Source organism: Manis pentadactyla, chromosome 4, assembly GCF_030020395.1.
Source record: "Manis pentadactyla isolate mManPen7 chromosome 4, mManPen7.hap1, whole genome shotgun sequence".
Taxonomy (NCBI): Eukaryota; Metazoa; Chordata; class Mammalia; order Pholidota; family Manidae; genus Manis; species Manis pentadactyla.
The window spans coordinates 140,960,238-140,984,211 of NC_080022.1; the positions used below are offsets into that span (position 1 = coordinate 140,960,238).

The 23,974-nt window shown below is 51.5% G+C and overlaps 2 protein-coding genes across 7 annotated transcripts; both read right to left on the reverse strand.

Annotated features, from left to right (window-relative positions):
• Nucleotides 1–336: 336 nt before the first annotated feature.
• Nucleotides 337–10,536, reverse strand: SERPINF1 (serpin family F member 1). 4 transcript variants are annotated; one of them, XM_036906180.2, is made up of 9 exons: nt 8,069–8,301; nt 7,776–7,856; nt 6,627–6,718; nt 5,114–5,312; nt 4,315–4,470; nt 3,710–3,913; nt 2,400–2,542; nt 1,181–1,391; nt 337–721 (listed from the first exon to the last, which is right to left on the reverse strand). In XM_036906180.2, exons 1-9 carry the CDS (start codon nt 8,175–8,177, stop codon nt 462–464), a joined length of 1,455 nt encoding a protein of 484 aa, XP_036762075.2. In that variant the 5' UTR covers nt 8,178–8,301; the 3' UTR covers nt 337–461. The 4 variants fall into 4 exon arrangements, with proteins under 4 accessions (XP_036762075.2, XP_036762073.2, XP_036762072.2 ...); XM_036906178.2 differs by having other exon boundaries at nt 7,776–7,916; nt 8,069–8,190; XM_036906177.2 differs by lacking the exons at nt 7,776–7,856; nt 8,069–8,301 and adding an exon at nt 10,404–10,536.
• A 5,745-nt stretch (nt 10,537–16,281) lies between these two features.
• Nucleotides 16,282–23,687, reverse strand: SERPINF2 (serpin family F member 2). 3 transcript variants are annotated; one of them, XM_036906186.2, is made up of 10 exons: nt 23,536–23,687; nt 22,282–22,348; nt 22,113–22,151; nt 21,931–21,993; nt 21,437–21,749; nt 20,835–20,978; nt 20,484–20,687; nt 19,865–20,007; nt 18,015–18,219; nt 16,282–17,419 (listed from the first exon to the last, which is right to left on the reverse strand). In XM_036906186.2, exons 2-10 carry the CDS (start codon nt 22,342–22,344, stop codon nt 17,007–17,009), a joined length of 1,587 nt encoding a protein of 528 aa, XP_036762081.1. In that variant the 5' UTR covers nt 22,345–22,348; nt 23,536–23,687; the 3' UTR covers nt 16,282–17,006. The 3 variants fall into 3 exon arrangements, with proteins under 3 accessions (XP_036762081.1, XP_036762080.1, XP_036762082.1); XM_036906185.2 differs by having other exon boundaries at nt 23,488–23,640; XM_036906187.2 differs by lacking the exon at nt 23,536–23,687 and adding an exon at nt 22,937–23,098.
• Nucleotides 23,688–23,974: the final 287 nt, after the last annotated feature.

Consider the following 23,974-nt stretch of genomic DNA (forward strand, 5'->3'; position numbering starts at 1 on the left):
ATCCTTTCTTGTCAGTTAACATTAACTTGACAGGGAATATCTGTGCTTGCATTAAAACCTAAAGTCAGGTTTATGAGCATGTGCCACTGATTGTGGGGGCAGGAGATGCCCTGCTGGGGAGATGAGTGGTCCAGCACACAAACCCCCAGAGCAGACTATCATTGCCTGCATTATACAATGCAGATAACTAAAACTTTTTACAAGTGGTGACTTTCTACCAAGTTTAGATAGACCCAGGCCGTAAGTACAGGAACAGCACATTCCTAAAAGGCTATTTTATCTTCATATTAAACTTAACATAGCTCAAAATGGGAGGAAGAACTAGGAAATCGAAAGTTAGGGATAAGGCACTTTTATTGCAAAGTATACACTGAAATATTATAGGAATAGCCTTCATGTATAATCAGCATCCCTCTAGGATTTTCTTCTTCTAGGGAGTATTTGAGCATTAAACTGGGGCATTAATTGCCCCTGGGGTCCAGAATTTTGCCTGTGAAGAGAAGGGCCCCTGTGTCCGTGTCTCTCAGTACAAAAATGAAAGGTTGGTTAAGGTGATAGTCCAGGGGGAAGGTGAGGTGAGCAGGCTGGAGCCCTGGGCTAGGGGTGGTACCTGCCCCATCCTCATTCCACTCGAAGCCAGCTCGATGTGCCACTTGAGTAAGTTTGATGGGTTTGCCTGTGATCTTGCTAAAGTCTGGTGCATCAAACAAGGATTGCAGCTCTGCAGAGATTGGGAGAGATTTCTATTAAAACCCTGCCTTACCCAGTACTCCAAGGAGGAATACAATCCTGATTCTTAAATCCTGATTCTCAAGAAGGCCAGCAAGCTGGGAGAGGAACACCACCTTTAACCTTCTGTGAGTTACATGGAGCTCTGGGCTGGTCAAGGGCTAAGTGACTTGCTGAAGAACATACAGCAAGTGAGGTTAAGATTAGAAACCAGGTCAGCAGACCTGTTGAAAGGCAGCATTCTGAGTTCCTGTCGTAGGATGTATGCTCGATCTGAGAAATGAGTCTGATCAAGAAGACAGTACTTTCCCCGTCCAGCACTATTAGAATTAAAGAATTTCCCATGGCCTCCCTACAAGGTCATGGAGCCCTTGAGTTTTGCTTCGCAATGTAGAATGCTCAAAGACTCAACCCCACCCAGCCCAAGAGCAAAGGGGTCTTGTAGACATACTCATCTCCTGCACGGACTTAGTGACTTCATCTTCGTAACTCAGCTTCAGTTTGGGGATGGTCAGGACAGCTTGAACAGTCTTCAGTTCTCGGTCTATGTCGTGAATGAACTCAGAGGTGAGGCTCTCTTCTATCAGGGTCAAGTTCTGGGTCACTTTGAGAGGCAGGAAAAAAATGATACTCATGCTCCCGGTCAAGGGCAGCTGGGCAATCTGAAACAACGGAGGAAGCACAGGGTTAGACCTTTGGAGTCTAAAAGCCTTGCGCTACATATAAACTCCAAACTGCCATCTCCTCTCCTATGGTGGGGCCCTGGCCGTGCTTTCCCAGCCTCCAGCCCATTTAACAATGTCCCTCCAAGCTACTGTTTTCTGGCAGCAAGACAGCTATTGATGTTCCTTCAAAAGCTGGGCTCTTGTCTTTTCTTACCAATGCCTAATACCAACTGAAGTTGAACTTATCTGCTGAAAATTTTCTCCTGTGGTTCTAAAGAGCTAGAATTAAATTACAGGTCTGTGTTTTTTCCCAAGGTTTGTCTCCCAGTAGGTACTGATCATCTGTTATGTTCAGAGCCCTGGACTAGAAATGGGGACATTGGGCACAGAAGCAGCAATAAAATGAGTCCTTGCAGCAAAGGTTCGTAACCTAAGCCCATGGGACAAATGGCATCAGGAGTCCCAACAGTCCTTAAAATCACATACAGAAATACATGTGTGTGCATACCCGGCATTTCTCTCACGTATTTCAGGTGTTTTGTCAAATTCCCAAAGAAAAAGGTTAAGAACTACTGGTTTAGAATTAAAAGAAGTCAGGTATATGCAAAAGACTAAGAATGCTAGCAATTTGGAGTTTGTGACAGTTTTTGAAATTTTGGCTTTGAATTCTAGAAATAAAATTTCTCCTAAAAAAGGAGAAAGACAGAAGCAGGAGGGGCAGCGGGGGATGGGGGAGAACAAGAAAACAGCAACATTTGAGTGCCCAATCTTAAGGTCCCATTTCACATTACCTAATTAATCCTTATAACAAACGCTGAGAGGATAAATTTCCATAACTACCCCCTTCATTTTAAGAAGAAAGGCTCAGAGAAGCTATTAGCTTGTAGATAGTCACACAGCAGGTAAAATTTAGACAGCTGTCCGCTCTCAGTTCTGTTTCCACTATACCATCCTGCTTGTCTTTGCCCTCTCGCCCCACCCACCACTCGCCCATGCCCAACAGACCTTGCAGCTGAGATCCGAATCCAAGCCATAGCGTAAGACAGCCTTCGGGTCTGACATCGTGGGGACTCTCACGGTCCTCTCCTCATCCAGGTGGAAATCCTCAAGGGAGGTCTTTCTAGTATCAAACTTTGTTATCCACTGCCCTGGAATGAAACAAATGGGGACCAGAAAGGCGTTGGGACTGTTCTGTGAGACCAAAGCACATCATCAAAAACTGCCCAGCTAAAGGAATCATGGTCATCAGAGACCCTGACACGGTAAGGAATAGCTCTGTCTCACATGTGTGGTCTGACCACAATATTTCTAGGACCCTAAATACCTTCTATAAGTGAACTCAGAAGGAAATAGTTGATTTTATTGATGAGACTGTCTGGGGTATACAAATTCTCTAATAGCCTGGGAAAAAAGTAAACAGGTGTCCACTTACATAGTGATGGGTGTAGGGGACAGAATCAAGTGGGCAGAGCTGGAAGGGACCTCGACCTCATCTCATCAGCCCTCACAGCTGAAAACGCACTGAAACCCGGAGAGGTGAAGTGACTTGCCACAGTCACACAGCAAGGTGGTGATCAAGCTCCCTTAGTTTAACATGGCTCTTAACATGCTGGTCTGTAACTTTTACTTCCAGATCAGTGCTTCAAGGAGGGCTTTTATCTAGGAGTCTAATGGTCTGCTCTTGCTACTGCCTGATGGGCAGTTATTAAGCGTTTTAAGGGGAGGTTGCCCCAGGCCCTCCCAAGGCTTACCTGATTGAGGCCATCCTTGCACTAGACGCATGGAATAGTCGTGGGCACATCGCCACAGCCCAGAAGGATGTTGTTAGAGAACTAGCAATGGTTCATCGAGTATCTGCTGTGTCCCGAGCAGCGTGCTTGGGTTGATGTGAAGATGAGAGATGGTATAGACAGTGTGCCTCTGAAGTAAGTGTGTCGTCCCCGTGTTCGAGATGAGAAAAGCCCAGAAAGGCTGTGACTCTTGTTCAGGGCTCCACAGCCAGTGAAGGCAGGGTTGGGCTTCAGCCCTTCTCTGACTCCAGCCAGAAATCAGAACGTGGCCGCCCCAGGCAGGCACAAGAGTGGTAGTGCTTTCCCTCCCTGCTAGTCTCTACTTAGGCCTCTAACTTTATAGGTGCTTGTCAGAGGTCTGCCTTGGATCTGAGGATGAGTAGAGAGCCCTGGAGCAAGTGCGTTCCTCAGGCCCTCCTCTGGCTCCACCCCCGGGTCCATGTTGGATGAGGCCTGCCTTCCTGCTTTCGTAGCCCCTCTGATGCCCACAATTCCCCCCTGGCCAGAGAGCCCTGGAGGCCTTACCCTTAAAGTGAGCCACACCCAGAAGGAGAATGCTGACTCCGCTGGGTATTTCCTGTGTGGACCTGGCGATTTTCCCCTTCATCTGGGCTTGCACCCAGTTGTTAATCTCCTGAAGGTCCACACGAGAGTTGCCAGTCAGGATTCTGGGCCTTGTCCCATATGACTTTTCCAGGGGTGCAACAAAGCTGGATTTTATCCGCAGTTCTGGGAAGAGATGGAGCAGAGATGAGTGCTCTGAGAGCTAAATGAGCATCCTCTCTGTGAGAGCGTGCCAGGCTTCGATTCTGGTTTCCCACTCAGCAGGCCCTGACTTCCTGCCTAGCAACTTGCTGTGGCTTCGTGCTAGCTTCCTGGCCCTGGACAAGAAACAACAGATTTTGTTCACTGCTCTTTCTCTTCAAGTTACTGCTATCCCCCAACCTTCCCACTGTCTCCTTCAGCCCACTTCCTCTTTCGGATCCTCTCTGGGCTCACAGGGCCCCTTTCTGCCCACCAATGCGAGGCCTGGCCTGGGCAGACATGCTCTGGTGTTTAGAAAGTAACCCCTCTCATGGAGCAAAGAGCCCCACACTCTTCAGGCATCCCAGACCAGCAAGGTGACTCACTCCTCTCAAAGATGATCCGAGAAGCACTCTTGAAATTCTTCTGGGGGGCAGTGACTGAGGCAAGGAGCTCCTTGTAGGTGCCATGGATGTCTGGATTGCTAATCAGGTCGTAGTAGAGAGCCCGGTGAATGCTGGATTCTGTCCGCTGTTCTGCTCCTGCCAGAGACAAGGATGTGAGCCTTGATAACTGCCCACTGGGGTCTGAATCAGGCCAGATCCCAGGGCAGGACAATGACACTAGACTCTAATTTTTTTTTTGTCTGCTGATACTAGAGACATTCTACGTGGGCACAGATTTTGAAGGTAATGGAAGAAAAAGATTATCCTAAAGCAGGGCAAGGGCATCAGTCCTAGGTAGAAATGTAAGGGTGGGGGTGGGAAATAATCCCTGTGCTTTTCCCATCACAGCACTTACCAGACTTTAGTTTCCCCCACGAACTCAACTGCAGCCCAAGTGAGGGCAGACATAATGCTTGCTTGTGTACAGTTACATCCCAGAACCCAGCAGAATGGCTGGTGCACAGTAGAAGCTCATTAAGGAATGTATGAATATCGTGGTCACCATGTCAGTAAGTGGTCCTGAGGCCACACCCTGAGTCTGCAGTGCTCAACACCCTCCTGGGAAGCGAAAGCATCATGTGTGCACAGCCCTCAAGCTCCCACTCACATGCACAGGACCCCAGCAGGGCCAGTCTCAATACCTCCTCACCCCTCCCTGAGGCAAAGCATCCATAGGGCTTAGAGAGCCATGTATGTGCAGAGCTGTAGACTCTGGAGCTTTCTGCACCGAAGAACTCACCCAGTGAAAGGGCAGAGAATGCTGTGGCCACACTGAGTGGAGACAGGAGTACATTGGTGGTGGGGCTCATGCTGGATCTCACACGGTACAGGTCATAGCCAAAGTTGGAGATGGCAGCTGCCAGCTTGTTCACAGGGACCTTGAAGAAGGGATCCTCCTCCTCCACTGGCACCCCTGTGGTGTCAGGGGCCGGGGAGCCCTGGATTTGAGTACAAGGACCCGTGGAAATGAGCAGTGGAGGGCTGGTCTTCTCATGGCTTTGAGTGAGATTGTTGTTCTGGCCCCCGAGTGCCGTCCTGCCTGAGTATACTATGTTCAGCCTAATGCTGCATGAGTTTGTGCTCCCTGATCATGCAGGACAGAGACAGCCCAAAAGAGAGATTACGTGACCAGACTTAAACACTAGTGACCAGTGAGCCTCAGGCCTGTGACACACAAAAAAAAGAGAAAGAAGAGCCCCTTCTGCCCCCTCCCTTCCCAAGAAAGCCCTGTTCTCGGACCAGACCAGGCTATGCACCTGTTCACCCTGGCCTCCTGCTCCCAGGTCTCTACCTGGACCCCGTCAAAGCCTACCTGTCTTTCATGGCCCTGCTCAGGCCTCACCTCCTCCACAAACATTCCCTGACTGCTCCAATCTGATGGCACCTTCTGGTTTGCTGATTGTTTTTCAGAATCAACTACCATTTACATATTAACCACCTACATGGGCTCTGTGCTAGGTCTGTTCACTTGAGTTACTTCTTTCATATTTGTTCATGTACTTGATACCTCACAAGACTAATATCTCAGAAAACTGAGCTCCTTGAAGGCAAGAACTGGACCTTTTATATTTCTACCTGTTCCCAGCACCCACAGAGTTATGTGTTCAATAGATAAAAGATAGTGGCCACAATGGCCCTATAAATACAGGTAGGTTTAGTCTCATTTTATAGATGAGAAACTGGTGAAAATGACTTGTCTAAAGTAAACAGCTAGTGAGAAGCAGAGGCAGAATTCACATGCGGAACTCACAACAAAGTCTGGGTCTCCAAACCAGTATACCTCAGCGGCCCTAGCCTCACATCACATGCATAGGCTTCTCAGCATCTGCCTTTGCCATCTGACTGTGCTCTCTAGGCAGCAAAGAGGTCTTTCCACCCTCTTAGATCTTGCCTGCACCCTGCTAAGGATCAGAACAAATACCCAAGAACACCACCCACTCATTGAGACCCTCAAAATGCCAAGTAATGAGGAAAGATCTTCACCGAAGGGACAGCCCAGGGCTGGTTAGAATGCTTTTGTTTTTCACATTTTTGGATCTTATTTTTGTCCCCACTATGTTGTCTGAAAAGGTGAGGCAAGAGGTTTTCTCTCTGTTTTGCTGACAGAGAAACCAAGGTCCTGTGTAAATCTGTAAAGGCCAGAGCCTGGCCTGGAACCTGGGTGCCTGTCCTGTCTCGCATGCTGCCCACTAAGGAGGGGCCGGGTTGGCTGAGGCCCTCACACCCCCCACCACACCACACCCCCCACTGACCTCCTCCAGGCTGCCTGCGTTGTTCTGGCAGCTGCCATGCCCGAGGAGGACTCCTGTCCAGAGGAGTAGCGTGAGGGCTTGCATCCCAGGGCCTGCAAGAGAGCATGAAGACGTAGGCTGCTCCCCTCCCCCACCTGCCTGCACAGCCAGGCCACCCTGGGCAGGTGGCAGGGACTCAGCAGGACCAGGGACCTTCCCTCCAACCTTTCCAGGCTAGAAGTGGCCCCTCAGCTGGATGATACCTGCCTCTCCGCAGCTGCCCAGCCCTCCACCTGCCTCAAGGCTCACAAGCCTACGATGAGCTTGTGCTTTCACCCCAGTGTCTGTGTCAGGAGACCCACCTTTGAACCTAAAGCTGCAGGGCAGTGAAGATCCAGCAGTGGGCCCCTCCATGTGCACAAATACACACTAAGGCTTTCCTCTGGAGGCCCCTGACAACTCATTACATAGGATTTGGGGCAATGTGTAATCACAGAACGGGGGCAGAACCTAGGTCTCCTACATATAATCACAGAGTACAGAGAGTAGAGGCATCCAGTCCAGCCACCGTGATCCCCAAGAAGTTTTCACACTCTCCCCTTGAACACTCTGGCCTGGAACTTGTGGCCTTCTGAGGGACTCATTCCCTTCTCAGACAGTTCTGGGCCAAGAGCTCTGAGCCTCTCATGTTAGAAGTGCTGCGTCTAGAGGCAGAAAGCCTGAGTTCAGATCTCAATTCTGTGTAAATCACTGTCTTCTCTTGTAAATGGAAACCAAATCTTAATGGTGTGATTAGGATTAAATTAGATAATGTCTTAATAGCATGGAGTGGTGCCCGAGGCAAGGGGAGCGCTCCCAGGATCCTTGAACCAGAGGGGTCTCCCTGCAGCTGGGACCCGAGGGCCCCTCTTCCTCCCCGAGGAGCCAGGTCCTTTTCCCCCTACCAGCTTGAAAATAGCTCTTACACCCCTGAGCCTTCTTGCCTTCAGGTTAAGCAACTTCACTTCTTAGTAAGACCACCCACGTCCCTTCACCTCCCCAGCAGTGGCCTCCTCTGACCAAGCTCTGCTCTGGCCCTTGGACTACAAGGAAAAAGAGAAATCTGGGTCCAGGGTTCCATGTGCTCCACCATCTCCTCCCCTCCCGCATGCACTACATATATGAGCTCACCCCTGGAGTCAGGATGTAGGGGTGGGAGGGGACGAAGGCAGCTCCTGTGGGTGAGACAGATAAGCTCTTCCAAGAGGCCTTCTGGTTAGAAAGTGGAACAAGGTCTCAGCAATCTTTGGCTGGCCCATGTTCTCTCTCCATCTGTATTTCCAAGTCAAGAATTTATCATCTGTCTTTCCAGCCCCATCTCCCCTCAACACACACACACACAAACACACAGGCCAGGGGATTCAAACTCTTTCATTAACCCTTTATATAACCATAAACAACCCCCACATACCCAACACACATACCTTTCTGACTTCTCAGAACAAATAGGAAAGTTGGGAGGGCAGGGTGTGATTTTTGGCCAAAGTCCTTAAAATTAAGTCTGATTATCCATGAGACAACATTGTGGATCATGAAAGGGAACAAAAAAAAATGGCCTCCTGAGTTTACTCAGCTTACAGCTGGACCGCCAGTGGGAACCAGCCCCGCGTTTCTTCTAAACCCTGACCTCGATCTCCTGTCTCATCTCCACGGGCTGCTGTACTCTAAGCCAGCTGCTCTTTCACATGGCTGCCCCTGCTTCTCAGGGAGACTGTCCCCGTGAGACAACTGGAAAAGCACTCTGCAGACCTTAACACCATCCTGGCTTACAGCTGCTCTCTCCACCAGGTCAGCCCCACCCGGAGCCGGCCGGAGCTGGCCTTGCCTGAGCCTCAGCCGACTGGTTCATAGGAGACTCAAAATTCAGCAAGATGCATAGGCAGTGAGGCCAGAGGAAAATCTGTTAACTCTAGTCCCTCTGGCCAGAGTAAGTAATTGAGATAGGAGGAAGGAGATGGGGTCATCCTGGCACAGTGTTTAAGGAAACTTAAGTTCACAGTTCAAAGGCACTTGGAGGTGTGACCTCTGTAAGAGTCCCTACAGAGTCTGAGCCTAAGCCCCAGGTACTGTGATCACTGTCCCCACGTGGGTAGTCTGAGGACTGAAACTGAGGTGAGGGATCCTGGTGGGGAAGGGCACCTGGGAACAGAGCTGACCCAGAGCCAGCCCCAGTATCAGTGGCACCTCTTTGAACCCTCTGCCTCAAGCCCTGAGGATGAGGGAAGTGGAGAGCTTATCACCCCTGCAGGGGCAGAGAGTAAGCATCTACCTGCAGGACCCCTCGGAACTCAGTGCCCTGTCCAAGGTGATCTGTGGACCAGGGCAGGCAGCCATTGCCTGGCTAGGGTCACAGGGAAATGATGCCATCCTGTCTGAAGGGCAGTGTCCAAGCCAGACTACTGTCCTGCCAGGTGGGGGAGGGCCAGAGCAGGGGGTGGGTATCCTCCCCTTTGGACTGAGGTTAGGCCTTAACTTCCTGCCACATTGCCCAAATCAAGAGACACAAGGAACTACAACTTTGTGATTTTGCCTTCAAGCTGGGAGGATCAATTTGAGCCAGTACATGTGTTTCAGATTAAACCCAGTTGTGGGACAAACACCATCCCTCCTCCTCCCAGAACCACACAGCCTAGCCTCTAAGCCACATGCGATGGACCTTGTGTGCAGGGCAGGAAAGGCTACCACCCTCTCCCTGGCTCTGGGAGGGGGATTCCAACGGGTCCCCTCCAGGCCAACCCCACCCATGGTGACCCCATCGGTCCCCAAACAGTGCTCCTTCTTAAGTCTTGGAACCTGAATGAGTGGGTCCAGGATGCCCACAAGTTTCACCGCCCACCCCCGAGAAGGACCAACCCTAGAAACAGAACTCCCTGGCCACCTTCCCCCCTCCCATGTTCAGCCAGGAAGCAGAATTCAGGGTGGATGGGCACAGGCCACACAGTGATGGGGTTTCTGGCAAGCCTGCAGCTTTTCTTGGGCCCAGCCCAGCTCCTAGCTGCTGCTTGCCCCAGGGAGCAGAAAGATACAGGCAGCCATCCTCTCCAGCACTGGCAGCGGACCCCCAAAACCCATATCCTGGATGGGCTAAAGAGTGATTATTGTTTGCAAGAGGCCAAAATCCCACTGGTCTCCCAGCTTTTACCAGCAATTAATTTGGCCAAAGGAAAAGGGTGGGTGCTGGATAGAAGGGCCCACCGAGTCATCCTCCAGCAGGGTCAATAGTCCAGCTATCTGGCAGTGTTGGGAAGTTATCTTTGAAATCAGCACTGGTTGATTTTGAAAAAGCAGCTGGGAACTGAGCCCAGGCCAAGGCTGGGCGGCGAGATGTGCTGCCTCCCGAACTGCTTGGGGAAATACAGCTCCCTCTCCCCCCTCCCTGCCCCCCTCACCCCCAGGGCTGCAGAGCCCCTTTGAGATGCTGCTGAGACCTAACCCAGCAGCTGAGCTTCCTGCTTCCTCCCACCCCACCTGCATTGTTTCCCACCCACTTCATTCAAAAGTCTTTCCAGCCTCTTCTCCTAGAGGTGCAGTGGGGTTTGGGGTTAATTGTGTCCTGCCCTTCTGACCCCCAACTCCTGTCCTCCCTCATCCACTCACTCACCCTGGTGCCAAGCTGCAGGATCCACTGTCTCCCCACCTTCTCTCCCTTGCACCCCTCTTTCCTGCTCCTGGAATACTCCTGCCTCTCTCCAGGCCCCCCAGCCCAGGGGAGCCGCTCCCATCTTCCCCTGACACACAGACCAGGCGGAGCTGCTTTACCTGCAGGTCGTTGCAGCTCTGTGCCCGGCCTAGGTCTGCACACTGAGGGGGCTCCTGCAAGTCCAAGAGCTTTTTCTGCTGCTTCCCAGTCCTGCGTCCAGCAGGCTTCAGATTACAGCTACTTCGTTCTTAAAGCGACCTGCACTCAGTTTGGATCCTATGATTGCATCATTGTCTGGCATTAACTTTAACCCACTACTGCCCTTCTGCCACATACCCCTGAGACACATATTCACACACCTGGCTCCTCCACCAGACCTTCCTTCAAAGCCCTGGCCCTCCTCACTGTCTGAGACCCCACCCGCAGGCGGCACCCTGGCCAGTCTGGGCGGAAGACCGGGGAGGAGGCCCCAGAGGCAGGCTGGAGTAGAGAAAACACTGGCCCAGGACTGAATGGGCTTCTGGGTTTTTCCTGGTCCTTGGCTCTGACACTAACTGGGATTTGGGGCAAGACAACTTTCACAGCTTCTCCCTTTCCTTGGCTGAAAAATGAAGGGATGGAACTGGATGTCTGTGTGTTTTTTCAGCCCTGAAATTCTGTGATTTCTGAAGATGAAAAAGGGTAGTGGGAAAATATCTGACCAGAGGAAGTACTGAGCCATACTATAAACATTAGTCCTGAAATGGGGCTGCATATGGGCCTGGCATCCACCTAGGAACAATAGATAGAGGTCACCTGGAGAAGAGAATACCTAAGGTCCTGCTTACCTGGGGATGTTTAGGAACTTGCAATGTGCTTGTGAAGCTAAAATACTGACATGAGAAATAATTAGAGAACATAGCAAAATGTTTTGTACACGGGTATGAGTCCTGGCCAAAAGCCCATTGGTCATTCAAAGAAGGAAAAGAGAGCGCTCTAGGATACTAGTTTGAGAAAGAGAAATTTGAGGGGAAGCTCACCTCATGTGAGGCTCAAGGGAGCAGAGCTAGGGCCCCTGGATAGAACTTTCCAATGGGCAAGGTTCAGCTTTATACAAGAGTGTGTCAACAGTCAGTGTTTAATCTTTTCAACAAAAACATTGAATATCTCTCTGCAAGGCATTAGCCAGGTACACAGGAAGAGTACATAGATGAGTAAGACTTGGTGCCCACCATCCAGAAACTCACTGGCTAATAACAGAGGCTAATATGAGAGCAGATCATTCCAATATAATGCAGCATCTTCTGGGACAGCAGTCTTTCTATCCACACTGTCTAATACAATGGCCACTAGCCATGTGCGGCCACAGAGCCCTTAAAATGTGTCTAATCTGAGTACTAGTCTGTCCACTCCTTGGAGACAGCAGATGTTAATCTCTTTCCTATGTATCCTTTCAGAGCTATTTGTAATGCTTTAAAAAGCAAGTACAAATACATATATATAATAGGAAAAACTGTGAATGTTTTAGAAAGAAGAATAAATGGAGTCCTTTGTGATCTCTGGGCAGGAAAGAGCTTTTTAGACAAGCCACCAAAAAAGCACAAGTTATAAAAGATTGATAAAAAATTTGGCACTAAGACTAAAAACTTGTTCTTGTGAAAAGATACCATAAAACAAAATGAAAAGATGAGCCTCATACTGGAGAAAATATTTGTAACACAGATAACTGACAAAAAAAAAAAGATATATAGAAATAACCACAAATCAGTAAGAAAAATGGCCCAAGTAATTCACAGAAGAATCCTGAGGGTCCAATAAACTTAAGATGTTTTATCCTCACCGATAATCAGGGCAATGCAAATTAAAACCCTAATTTGATGAGTGTGTTTTACTCATCAGATGGACAAAAGTTAAACATCTGACGATGCCAAGTGTTGGAGAAGATGTGGGCAACCAGGATCTCTTAGGCCCATCTGGTGAGAATGTAAATTGATACAATCATTTTGAAGAATAATCTGGGAACAAATGGCAAAGTTGTACATAACCGTATGTGGCAGCCCTGGCAACTAAAGATGTGTAGACCCAACCCCCCAATTCAGGGGTTCCACCCCTAAACATGTGAGCTGAACCCACTCCACATACATGTACAAGGAAGGCTGTACAAGAATGTTGTGGCAACACTGTTTTCAGTAGCAAAGAAAAAACAGAAGCTCCGTACATGTCTATCAACTGGATACTAAGATGGAGGATAAAGCCTACAGCCATGGGAAATAAAGGAGAGCACTTATATCAACACAGATTTGTCTCACAATGTGAAGTGATACAAGTTGCAGGAGAACACAAACAAAATATATACCTTTATATAAGGCCTTAAAACACACAAGATGATACTATAGACCACTTAGGGATAAAATTCATTTGGTGAAAGTAAATGCATGAAAATAGTAAACACCAAATTCAAGATGATGGTTAAAGGGACAAGGCAAGGGAATGCCAGGCTCTCACTACACTGAGAATATTTTTTAAGGTGGACAGTGGCATGATGCAGTTCATTATACCTTTGCCTTTATCCTAATTAGTTCATAACTTACAAAGATTTCTCTTTCCTCCAATTACCATGAAGGGAGCCTGTCCCACTCCTGCCCTTGGTGTGTTCTTCAAGGACTTCATTCCCACAGGTAGCCGCTCGCCCACATGATCAACATCCCTTTCTGCAGGATCATCCCACAGCCTCAGACGTCCTCCATCACTCCCTTCTCTGACACTTTCTTTATGCTACGGCCCATATTGTCTCTGCCATTTCTCTGGTCTCTCTTACAGCCACTCAGGAAAGAGCTCTCTGCCCCCTATCTCAGCTCCTCTCCCTCCTCAACCTCAAACTTGCTTCGGTGCCCACCTCTCCTTTAAAATTCCTGTCGCCTCCATGTTGACCACCTAATGGACGTCTCTGCCTTTGCAGCAGGCAGCAGAACAGACTGTTCCTCCTTGAAATGCAGATTCCCTAAACCCTCCTGCTTTTTCCCACCTCACACACCTCATCTTTCCTGTTGCCTTTGCATGTTTGATCCTGGGACCCCTTTTCTTCTCTATCTACACCTCCTCTTAGGTGATTTCCACGAGTTCTGTGACTTCAGATGTATCTGTATGCTCCCAAATCTACACTTCCAGTCCTGACCAAGAGATCTAGTTGCCTATTTGACATGCCCACATGGATGCCCAATAGGTGGGAGGGGCATATGATTTATCATCCAAACACTTTTTAAGAGCAAAAAGCAAGTACTATCAATTAAGCTGGAATCACAGATAGGGCAGACTGGGACCCTATATTAGTATAGCATTTCAATCGGAACAATCATAACATGCTCAAAATGCAAATCTCCAATCAATCCTAAAATCTGTCCCTCACTCTGATTCCAATCTCAGTAAAACACCTTTTCTCAAGAAAAGAAATCCAGAAATTTGAATGAGCCTTACACTTCTTAAACCTTTCCTTTCCCTCATTTCCTATATACCCTATCTATAAATTCTGTAAGATCTACCTGCAAAATATCTCTGAGTTCTAACCACTTTCTTCCACTTCCACAGCCAGTACCCTGTGCCAAGCCACCCACGTCTCCTGCCCACTAACCAGTCTCCCTGTTCCCATGTTTGTCTTTCTGCATTCTGTTCTCACACAGCAGCCAAGTGAGCCTTCTAGAGCTTAAATCAGACCATGGAACCCCTCAATTGAAAGCCTTCCTTAGTGAATGAATTATTGCCATCCACAGTAACAGATGAATCTCACAAGCACGAAGCCTGATACAATAGCGCTCAGACTGTATGACTTCTATACAGAGTTCAAAACCAGGAAAAACGAATCTGTTATTAGAAGTCAGGAGACTGAGTACTGTTTCTTGATCTGGGTGCTGGTTACACAGGGGTACTTGGCTCGTGAAAAAAAATCATTAAGGTTGTGTACAGTTATGACTATGTCCCTTGCATGCCATATTTCAACACAAAAGTCCAACCTGTTTATTGTCTAGACCACTCTACCACCAGATTCAGGCTCTGGGGGCTAGATATTGTCTGTGGGCTGCTGGGCACATGGGAGACCTTTGATAAAGACATGCAGGGTGGGGGATGCAGTTAGTGGCAGGAAGAACCTAGGAGGCAACAGCAGTGACCCTTGGGAGTAATGACTAGATCTAAACCATGACTAGAGCTGAAATGGAGAGGAGACTGCTGAGAAAGATCAGAGGCAATATTAAGTTGGTGGCCTGCTGATTTACCTTTCCGGTTCCTTCTTTTTTTTTTGCCCCAAAATATTTTTTATAGCTGGTTTTTGTTTCTGTTTTTACAGTAGGATCCAATCAAAGTATTGCATTTGGTTGTAATGTCCTTTTCTTTTTATTAAGGCATGATTGATATACACTCTTATGAAGGTTTCACATGAAAAAACAATGTGGTTACTACATTTACCCATATTATCAAGTCCCCACCCATACTCCAATGCAGTCACTGTCCATCAGTGCAGCAAGATGCCACAGATCCACTATGTGCCTTCTCTGTGGTACACTGTTCTCCCCGTGATCCCCCACACCATGTGTACTAAACATAATACCCCTCAGTCCCCTTCTCCCTCCCTCCCCACCCGCCCTCCCACACCCCTCCCCTTTGGTAACCACTAGTCCCTTCTTGGAGTCTCCGAGTCTGCTGCCATTTTGTTCCTTCAGTTTTGCTTCATTGTTATACTCTACAAATGAGGGAAATCATTTGGCATTTGTCTTTCTCCGCCTGGCTTATTTTGCTGAGTATAATGTCCTCCAGCTCCATCCATGTTGTTGCAAATGGTAGGATATGTTTCTTTCTTGTGGCTGAATAGTATTCCATTGTGTATATGAACCACCTCTCCTTTATCCATTCATCTACTGATGGACACTTAGGTTGCTTCCATATCTTGGCTATTGTAAACAGTGCTGTGATGAACATAGGGGTGCATATGTCTTTTTGAATCTGAGAAGTTGTATTCTTTGGGTATATTCCAAGAAGTGGGATTCTGGGGTCAAATAGTATTTCTAGTCCAGTTCTTTCTTATGTCTCCCAAGATAACAAGGACAGTTTTTATAGTGGCCCTAAAGCCCTACACAGTATGTACCTGGTTCCTCTGTGCCTGCTTCCTGTTTCTCCCCTCATTCCCTCCATGGTCTCCTGGTCTCCTGCTCATCCTGAAGCTTCTGAGCACACTCCCCTCTCAGGAACTCTTCACTCAGTATTCCTCTGCCTAGGATGCTGCTCCCCAGGATTTCCATGGTGCTTGCCCTCACCTGCTCCAAGGCTCTGCTCCAATGTCACCTTCTCCAGGAGGTCTTCCCTGCTTTCTTTCTCTCCATAGCTCTTGCCACCTTCTGATATTCCATGCGTTTCACTTGTCTATTTATTTCCTGTCTCTGCACATTGCCAGTTTCCAACTGCAAGGTTCCAACCCAGGCACTTGCTCTTAACCACTGCACTTCAGGGTTGCAGGTGGCTGCTGCCATATGGACACCCTGTGCTCACAGACAAAGGCCCACCCACAAGGACGCCCAGCCCTGTGCCACGGTATCCCCAGCTACTTCCCCCAAATCCTCAGGCTTTGACAACCTCCAGTCGGAGCTGGGTATTTTCAGCATCCTGCCCCGCGGCTAGAGGGAGCCAGCTCCTGGCAGAGGGGCCGGCATGTAATTAGAAACTCCACAAACTCCTAATTGCCAGTTCTCCCAGATGGGGAGGCTGGTGCTATTCTGAGCTGCCCTTGTTGCTGGCTGCATGAGGCCTGCAGAGAGGAGCAGGCTAAGAGCAGAGCCAGGCTGACGTGGAGGTGGCCCTGGAGAGGGGCCTGTCATGGTGGAGAAGGGCTGACGAGTGGCCAGGGACCAAACGTGGCAGAGGTGGCTTCTCGGGGCCCAGCCTGGTTCACCGTGCTGTCTGTGGCCTGCTCCCCACTTCCTCCAGTCCTCCTAGCCCCACCCATGCCCAGAACAGTGACATCAAAGCAGCCAGGCCCATTCATTCTTTATTCAGGTGGCATAAAAATCACTACAAAAACTTTACAAAAGATCCTTAGAGAGCTAATGTCCTTCCCACCCACCCTTATCCTTGCAGACACTGGGCCTAGGAGGAACAGGAGAGAGAGGAAGGAAGGGGGTCCTGGCAGTGTTGGCATCTCCAAGAACAAGCAGGAAGACTGAGGGGACAGGGCATCCGGCTGCGCTAGAGGCTGGTGGGCCTGGGGCAGGTTATGGCAGAGGCAATTAAGTGGGGCACTCCACCTCCTCCCACACAGCAGGACAAGGGTGACCCACAGCATCTAACCCCAGGACCGCACTCTGCTGCTCTGCCCCTGGGGCTGTCCCCAGGGCCTGGCTCTCCTCTTGCAGCCAAGGTACCCAGTCCCTCCTCCCTCTACCTCTCTGGTAAACAAACATTCCTACTCTCCTGAAAAAGTGGATCTACAGCTGCCCCTCCACCCAAACAAGGACACCCCCTGAGCCCCTTTGGGAGAAATGATGTGAGATCAAGGCCCACCATTGGCTGATGCCTGCCCTTCTCCTGGCCCCACTGCACCCCCAACTCCTCAAGAGGAGACAGGTGAGAATGGCTCCTCTCCCCTCCCAGACTGCCCACCCAGGCCCCTGCCCCTAATCCCATGAAGCTGTTTGGAAAGAGTCACATGAGTTGAGAGGCTGGTCCAGACAGGGACTCAGGATGCTGGCAGCCATGGTGCCTCATTTAGGGCTGCTAGACTGGGGGTAATCCTCCTCTGAAGGAGGCTCAAGTTTCAAGTCAGGGCCAAATGGCTTGTCTCCACGGGGGAAGGCTTTATGGCTCAGGACGAAGTCCCTGTTGTCAGGGGAATCCTGCTGCTCCTTGCGCTCCCATGGTGCACCAGGGTTGGGGTTCCTCACACTGCCCACGAAGAGGGGCAGGCTTGTGGTGTCCTCAAAGATGAAGAAGAGGAAGGGGCGGTTCACACTGAAGGAGGAAAGGGACATGCGGGACATGGCTGTGCTGGTGGCCGCGGCTGCCTCGACGCCATCTTCACTGAGCTCCAAAGTGGACTGATGCTGCACGCTTGACACCACCAGGCTCTGCTCAGAGATCCCACGCAGGTCTGGGGCCAGGAACAGCTCCTGCAGGCCTGTCCAGGGCAGGAGATGGCAGGTCAGAGCTGCCTTCTGCCCCACAGGCTGCCTGGACCTGCCTGGGAGGGTGTCTGGCATCCTGGCCAGGGAACAACTTGAACCTACAAATTCCTGGTTAACTCCTATTTCACTTTCAAGTATCAGCTTAAAAGTTTTTCCAGGAAACCTTCCCTGATGCCCTGCCCCAAAGTCCAGACAGGTGCCTTTTCAATGTTCCCTCTGGTGAACTGGAGAGAAGCCCTCGATGTCTTATTACTTACATGGGGTTGTAAGTATTTGCTTCCTCATCTGCCCATTAGACTGAGCTCTTGGTACATACTGGGCTCCAGTGCCTAGTACAGTGCCCCTGGCAGGAGAGCCTATGAAGCTCACATGCTGCCCCCGGCTCTCCACCTGGGATTCTTTGCAATGCACAGTCTCAGAGAGAGCAGTTGCTTATTCCCCGGATGGCCCCAGCCCACCCAGGACCGATGGTCCAGGGACTCATATCAAACCCTCTCACCTCCCTAAGGCCAGGACATAAGGCTAGCTCTGACTCCACAACCCTGCCCAGCCTGCCCTAGGGGGCTGCCGCGTGCCCAGCCTCCTTACCCAGCTGGCCGAGGGTGGCCACCAGGTCCAGATGGTATTTCAGGTGCAACTTAGGCAGCTGGACCTTGGTGGGCTTCTCCCGCAGCAAGGGCTGGTGCAGGATGTCCCAGCTCAGGTTGGCCAGCACGTGGGACATGTTCCACTCAAAGTGGGGGGGCATGATGACCACAAAGCTTATGTTGTTCTTAAAGGGGAAATGAGCCACCTACAGACAAAGCAAGGACACATGAGGACAGATCAGAGAGCACCCACACCTAAGCAGGGTCTTCCCCAGGAGGCACTTGTGAGACAGATGGACTGGGATTCGGTCCATCCTTCCCAGCAATGTGCTCTGCCTCCCTGAGCCTCCACTTCCTCACCTGGGAAGTGGAGTTACACTACCTGCCCACATTGCAAGTTGACGTGTGACTGCAGGAGATACGCTGCTGAAGCTTCTAGCAGAGTGTCTGCACAGAGGCAGCACTCAATGATAGTTTCCTCTCTCTTCATCCACTACCAGCTGGCCCTGTGACTTGGGGTGAGGAATCCCATGTCTGCCTCTCAGCTTCTCCATGTGCCTGGTGGACTGGGTTGTTGGTTTTCAAACTGCCCTAGGTTCTGCTGAGGTGCTGTTAAGGATGATACTCTGTCCACCCATCTCACCTTCTACAGAGACTTTGCCCAGCTATGTATACACACTGTAAGTTCGGGCAAGAGTTCATGTGAATGGAGTTTCTACAGCTAAAGAAATGTGAAAACCACTGGACTCCAGGTCCCTGGCAGCTGTAACTCCTCGGGCTCTAGGCAGAATGCCCAGGCAGCAGGGCCCCCGATGAGCACCAGCATCTGGCTTTCTGGGCCTGCCTCCCCGGTGCCTGAGGAAGAGGTGGGCCAGGGAGGGAAAAGGATGGAGACAAAAGGATGACGGAGGAGTGGGCGAGACACAGCCTGGAAGAAAGCAACATCAGGAAGGGAACTGGTGGGTAGGTGAACCCAATGGTCTGCCTGTTGGTGAACTGGAGAGAGGCTGGGACGCTGCTCCAACGGCCCTCTCAGGAGGGTTACGGGAATGGCTGTGGTCTGTGTCATGCTGGCCTTAGGAACTTAACCAACACTGCTACAGCTAACTGGCCCAGGGATCAGTGCTCAAGTCAAGGGGACCACACTGAGGCTAGAAGCAAGGGAGGCTGCACCTGAGGTAGCTTGGCGTGGCCCTCTATCCAATCAGAATGTTCCATCAGGACGCTGACAAATCCACCCATCAGGTCCTGCCTTCTAAGGAGCGCTATGTGAGATCCCAGGTCACACCTCCCTGCCTTGGAGATGCTGAGGCCCTCCAGGGGCCATCCAGATGGTCCCTAGGTTGCTCCATAATGCACAGGTCTTGTAATAAACTGCCATAACCAAAGATATCCTGGGCCTGAAGTCAATGTCCCTCCTCAAAAGAATGCTCCCTGACCACTACCTAAAACACCTTCCCCAATCACTAGTAAATCATTTATCTTTTTTCCTTCATAGGACTTATCTATCTGAAATTATCCTGCTGATTTATGGTTGCTCATGTACCTTGTATCTTCCCTCCTAAGAGTATGGATCTGGTCTCCCTTATACTCCACTAAATTCCCAGCAACTAGAATAGGGTCTGGCAAAAGCTAAAGCCCAATATAGTTTTGTTGAATGAGTGAACCTCAAAAAGTCTGGAGTCTCAGTTCCCCTGGGTAGGGGCAGGGTGAGACCTCCAGAGTCCCCTGCCCCAGGGACATGACTGCCAGGAGAGTGGGGCACACCCCCACCCCTGTGCCTGTCCACAGCCTGCCCTCTCTCTTCCCCACCTCTCGGCATCAAGGCCCAGCCCAGCAACCAAGGGTGACCTGTATCTCAGGCTGCTCCAGCAGGAACCAGCGCAGCGGGTAGGTGCGGGCGTGCATCATGTCCACCGGCACCGTGAAGTGCTGGTCCAGGTGGAAGGTGTCTCTCCTGGTGAGGCTTGGGTCAAACTTGCTTTTCCAGAAACCTGCATCCAGCAGAGGGCAGGGACCACATAGACTGGGACAAGGGTTGGTTCTCTACCACCAGCCTCTTCTCCCTCCCACCCAGAACCCATTCAAGGGACAAAAGGTAGAGGCTGAGACCCCAGGAGGTGCTGTGCCCGCTGATACCCAGTTGATCTGAGGTCTCTTCCCTGCAGTGTTTTGGAAAGCCAGGCTTGCTTTCTCCCCTTGCCCTGCCATACTCCCAGGAGCCTCTCCCTGGGTCTCTTTAAAAACTCGGCTTCCTCCTAGGGAACTCTCTCCATGGCAGCCCATCCAGTTCCTCCCAGCCAGTAATCTACCACCTCCCTGCCCCCAAGTACAATCCGGAGAGCTCCCTGCCTCCTGGCCCACCCTGAGGAGGAAGGGGGACCTCAGAACAAAGCCTGCACACCCCAGCTCAGCCTGTAGGGTGGGCCTAGGGCTGCCTGCAAGGGGCCTGCGAGGAGGAGGAGCGTACCCTGGAAGTGGATGGCGTTGAGGAGAAGCAGCACTGTGTCATCTGGCAGCTCTGAGAGGAAATTTTCAATCTTCCCTTCCGTGGCCTCCTTCACCCATTGGTTGATATTTGCTAGGTCCTCCTCCTTCCTTCCCGTTAGGCTTCTGGGCTTTGCGCCAAAGAGTTGTTCTGATTGTTCCAGGAAGTCCTCTTTGAGGGGAAATCCTACACAGAAGGGGCCACAAGCTGTTCCTGGAGCTTGGGTTCCAGAGCCACCGATGCTCCTACTGGCTCCCAGAGGCCAAGCCCATCTCCCTCAGCCCTGTCCACCGCAGGGCACTACCTAGCGAGCCCCCTGCCGCCAGCACCCACCTTTCTGCAGGTACATTCTGGCAGCCATTCGGAACACCCCAGGGCCCAGGTCCTGGCAGAGGTGGCTCAGCAGGTGGGGGAGGCAGGGCCCCGAGTCCGCATGCAGCACGTGCAGTAACCTCTGCAGGGTTTGGTTCCCAGCACCTGGAGGGGACGCGTCGGTCGGTGTGGCCCAGGCTGAGGGTCCTTCCCTACCCCCACTGCTCACTCCAGTCCTCCCTGGCTAGCCATGGTGAGCACGCCCACACAACCACACATTCTCCACTGAACTGGTCTGAGTGACAAGGACTCCCAAGTTCTACTTTCATCTCTGCTGCTGGCAGCCTGGACGACCTCACCCCTGGACCTCAGTTTTCCACAATGAGACTCTCCAGTCCAATGCAGACATGGTAGCTCTCAAACTCCTGCATAAAAATCACCAGAAGCATAGCCCAGGCCCAGGGAATTTGATTCACCAAGACTGCAGGTGTGCCCAGGAATATACATTTTTATCAACTGTCCAAGTGACCCTGATGGAGGAAACACCCACTGGTAAACTCTGGGGGAGGGAGTTCCTGCTGGCCTTCCCATTCTGTTGGTCTAGCCAGGTGCTGTTACAGTACCTAGTGCCAGGTGGGACAATGCCAGGGCCACACTCAATGGTGACAGGATGAGGTTGGGGCTGGTGGACCTCTGGGCCACCAGGGAGAAAAGGTCTGTGGTGAAGGCCATCATGGCCTGGGCCAGCCTGTGGGTCTGCTCTGGGGTTGGGGCCCCCTTGCAGTCTCTTGGAGCCTTTTTCAGGGAAGCCTGGCCACCAGACTCCTGTAGGGACACATCGGTGCTCAGTGGGGCCAGGGCGTCAGCGCCAGGTTCTGTGCTGAAGAACTCCTTCAGAGCCCCTGTGCCTGGGGACAGCAGGGTCTTGTCCCAGTCCTGACAGGAGGAGAGTCACAAGGGCAGGGTTAACCCCGGACGGAGCCGCTCTCCCTGGCCCCTCCCACCCTCTCCCGTCTGGCCTCAGCCTCGCAGCCACGCCCCCAGCTCCCCGGCCCCTGCTGATTAGCCTGCCTCCCTCAGACCCCGCCCTCTCTTCCCCAGCCCCACCTGGTTGTACCTGGTTGCCCAGCTTGAGGAAGGTAAGTGGCGACAGCTTCTCCTGGGTCTGCCCACCCGTTAGCTGGAAAAAGCAGAAAACAAACCGAGCTTGACCTTTTCCATAGGTCCCCTGCCCTGTGGCCCCTGCACAAGCCACAGGCAAGGCCCTCCTCCCCATCAAGCCTCTCACCCCCCCGGTACCTGCTGGCCCACGGGCTCCATCGCGCTCACAGGAGAGAACTGTTGAGAGAGAGATAAGGAGAGGAGGGCGAACCCTTCAGAGCCAAACACTCCCTCAACCCAGTCCGCCAGGATCCCTGGCCTCCCCCACCGGCCTCCTCACCCCTCCCACACCACAGCCCAGGCTCACCACCCAGCAGGGGCCTTGCAGGCAGGACAAGCTGAGCACCAGCAGCCCCCGGAGCAGTGCCATGTTCCTGTGAGGGACGGGAAGCCTCAGTTGCCACCTTGCCCCCACGCCCGCCATGGAATCTCACCCACACAATTCACTGGCTCAAGTCCTGAGCCATTCCCACTGATGGAACACCAGGAGCTCCCACACACATTGTCATTAGCAGTGGGGCCCTCTCTGAGGGGTGGGATTTCTCCGCTGAATTGTTCTCCCCCTTTGTGTTTTTGGTTTTTCACATTTCATCCACTGAATGTTTTGGTTCGTGGGGGAAAATAGCATCAAACCAAAAAGTTCTCATTCTTCAAGGCCTGGCGTGAGTCAGACCTGGGTTTGCATCTAGGCTTTGTCTCTTGCCAGAGGACCTTTGACATCCCCCTTAACTTCTCTACCTTATCTTGTAAAATGGTGGTAGAAGTCTGTAATTCCTCCCACATGCATTGTGAGGACTAAAATACAACAGTCTCTTTGAGCCCTGACGACAATACCAGCATTCAGTAATGGTTATTGTCAGCCTAGCCCAAGGCCCCTCTTCTGGGAGGCCTTCCCTGAAGCCTTCTCCTTATTGAGGCTCCCTCCCCAGAGCTCCTCTCCAACCTGCTGTACATCAGCCCACCTGTTCTGGCTGGTCTGGTCTCGCCCACAGGCTGGACAGGGCTGTGAGGCCCTGAGGTCTCAGCAGGGGTGGTGCAGCCGCAGGATAGCCGCCTTGTTGACCCAGCAGCAGAGCTCAATGAATGACTCTGGCCAGAGCCACCTTTGAACTTACGGGAAACACAGGCCTTGCCCCCCACTCTGCCCCAGGCAGGCTCCGGGAAGCCAGGTTGGAGGGTGGGAATGGGCAGGTCTTGGTCTGGCCTTGGAGCAGGTGTCACACCCCCTACCCCACCCCAAACTCAGGGCCAGTCCTTCTGCAGGACCCTTCTATCACCTGGCCCCACCCCCATCACCACAAGGACCCTTGGCCAGACCCTCATCTCCAACCCCGCTTTTTGAGTCTTCCTGGCAAGGAAAGGAAGCTTCCTCCTGTTCTTCCCCCTTTGTTTTTCAAGTCCTAGATTCCCCTGGAACTCCCACCTTGGCCCATCAGCCCATGAGGCTGAGAAACAAAGGGTCTCCTAAGGAAATTCAGCCTAGAGCCCCTTGGCCAGGTGGGCAGCTCCTAACCTCTTCTGCTGGCTGAGGAGCAGGCAGAGCCACCCCCTGCCCTCGTACCTCTGCAGGCTCCTCACTGCTGCACACGTTGTCCCTCTGGCCCCACTCGGGTGCTCCCCACGCTCTGCCCAGGCTCCAGCAGGACCAGAGGAGCCCTCCCCTCCCACCAGGACCTTTGCTCTCAGCCAACCCCTGTAGAGATTGCTTTTTCTTCTGGTAAATATTGACCTGCACATCCGGTTAAACATTGATGGTGGTGCAGGAAGCCCCTGTCCCACCAGGGCATCTAATTTTCAAACAGTCACCTGGAGTCCCTGTGGATTTGGGTCCCACCTGAGCCTGGAGAAGGGAGGTCAGGAGATAGTTGAGTAGTCTGCCTCACCTGGAAGGCAGATCCAGGAAGGACAAGGACTTTCCAGCAACCCCATCCCAGCTATAGTCAGGCTCAGAGAGGCAAAGTGACCTGCTCAAGGACACAGAGCTGAGCTCAGAGCTACAT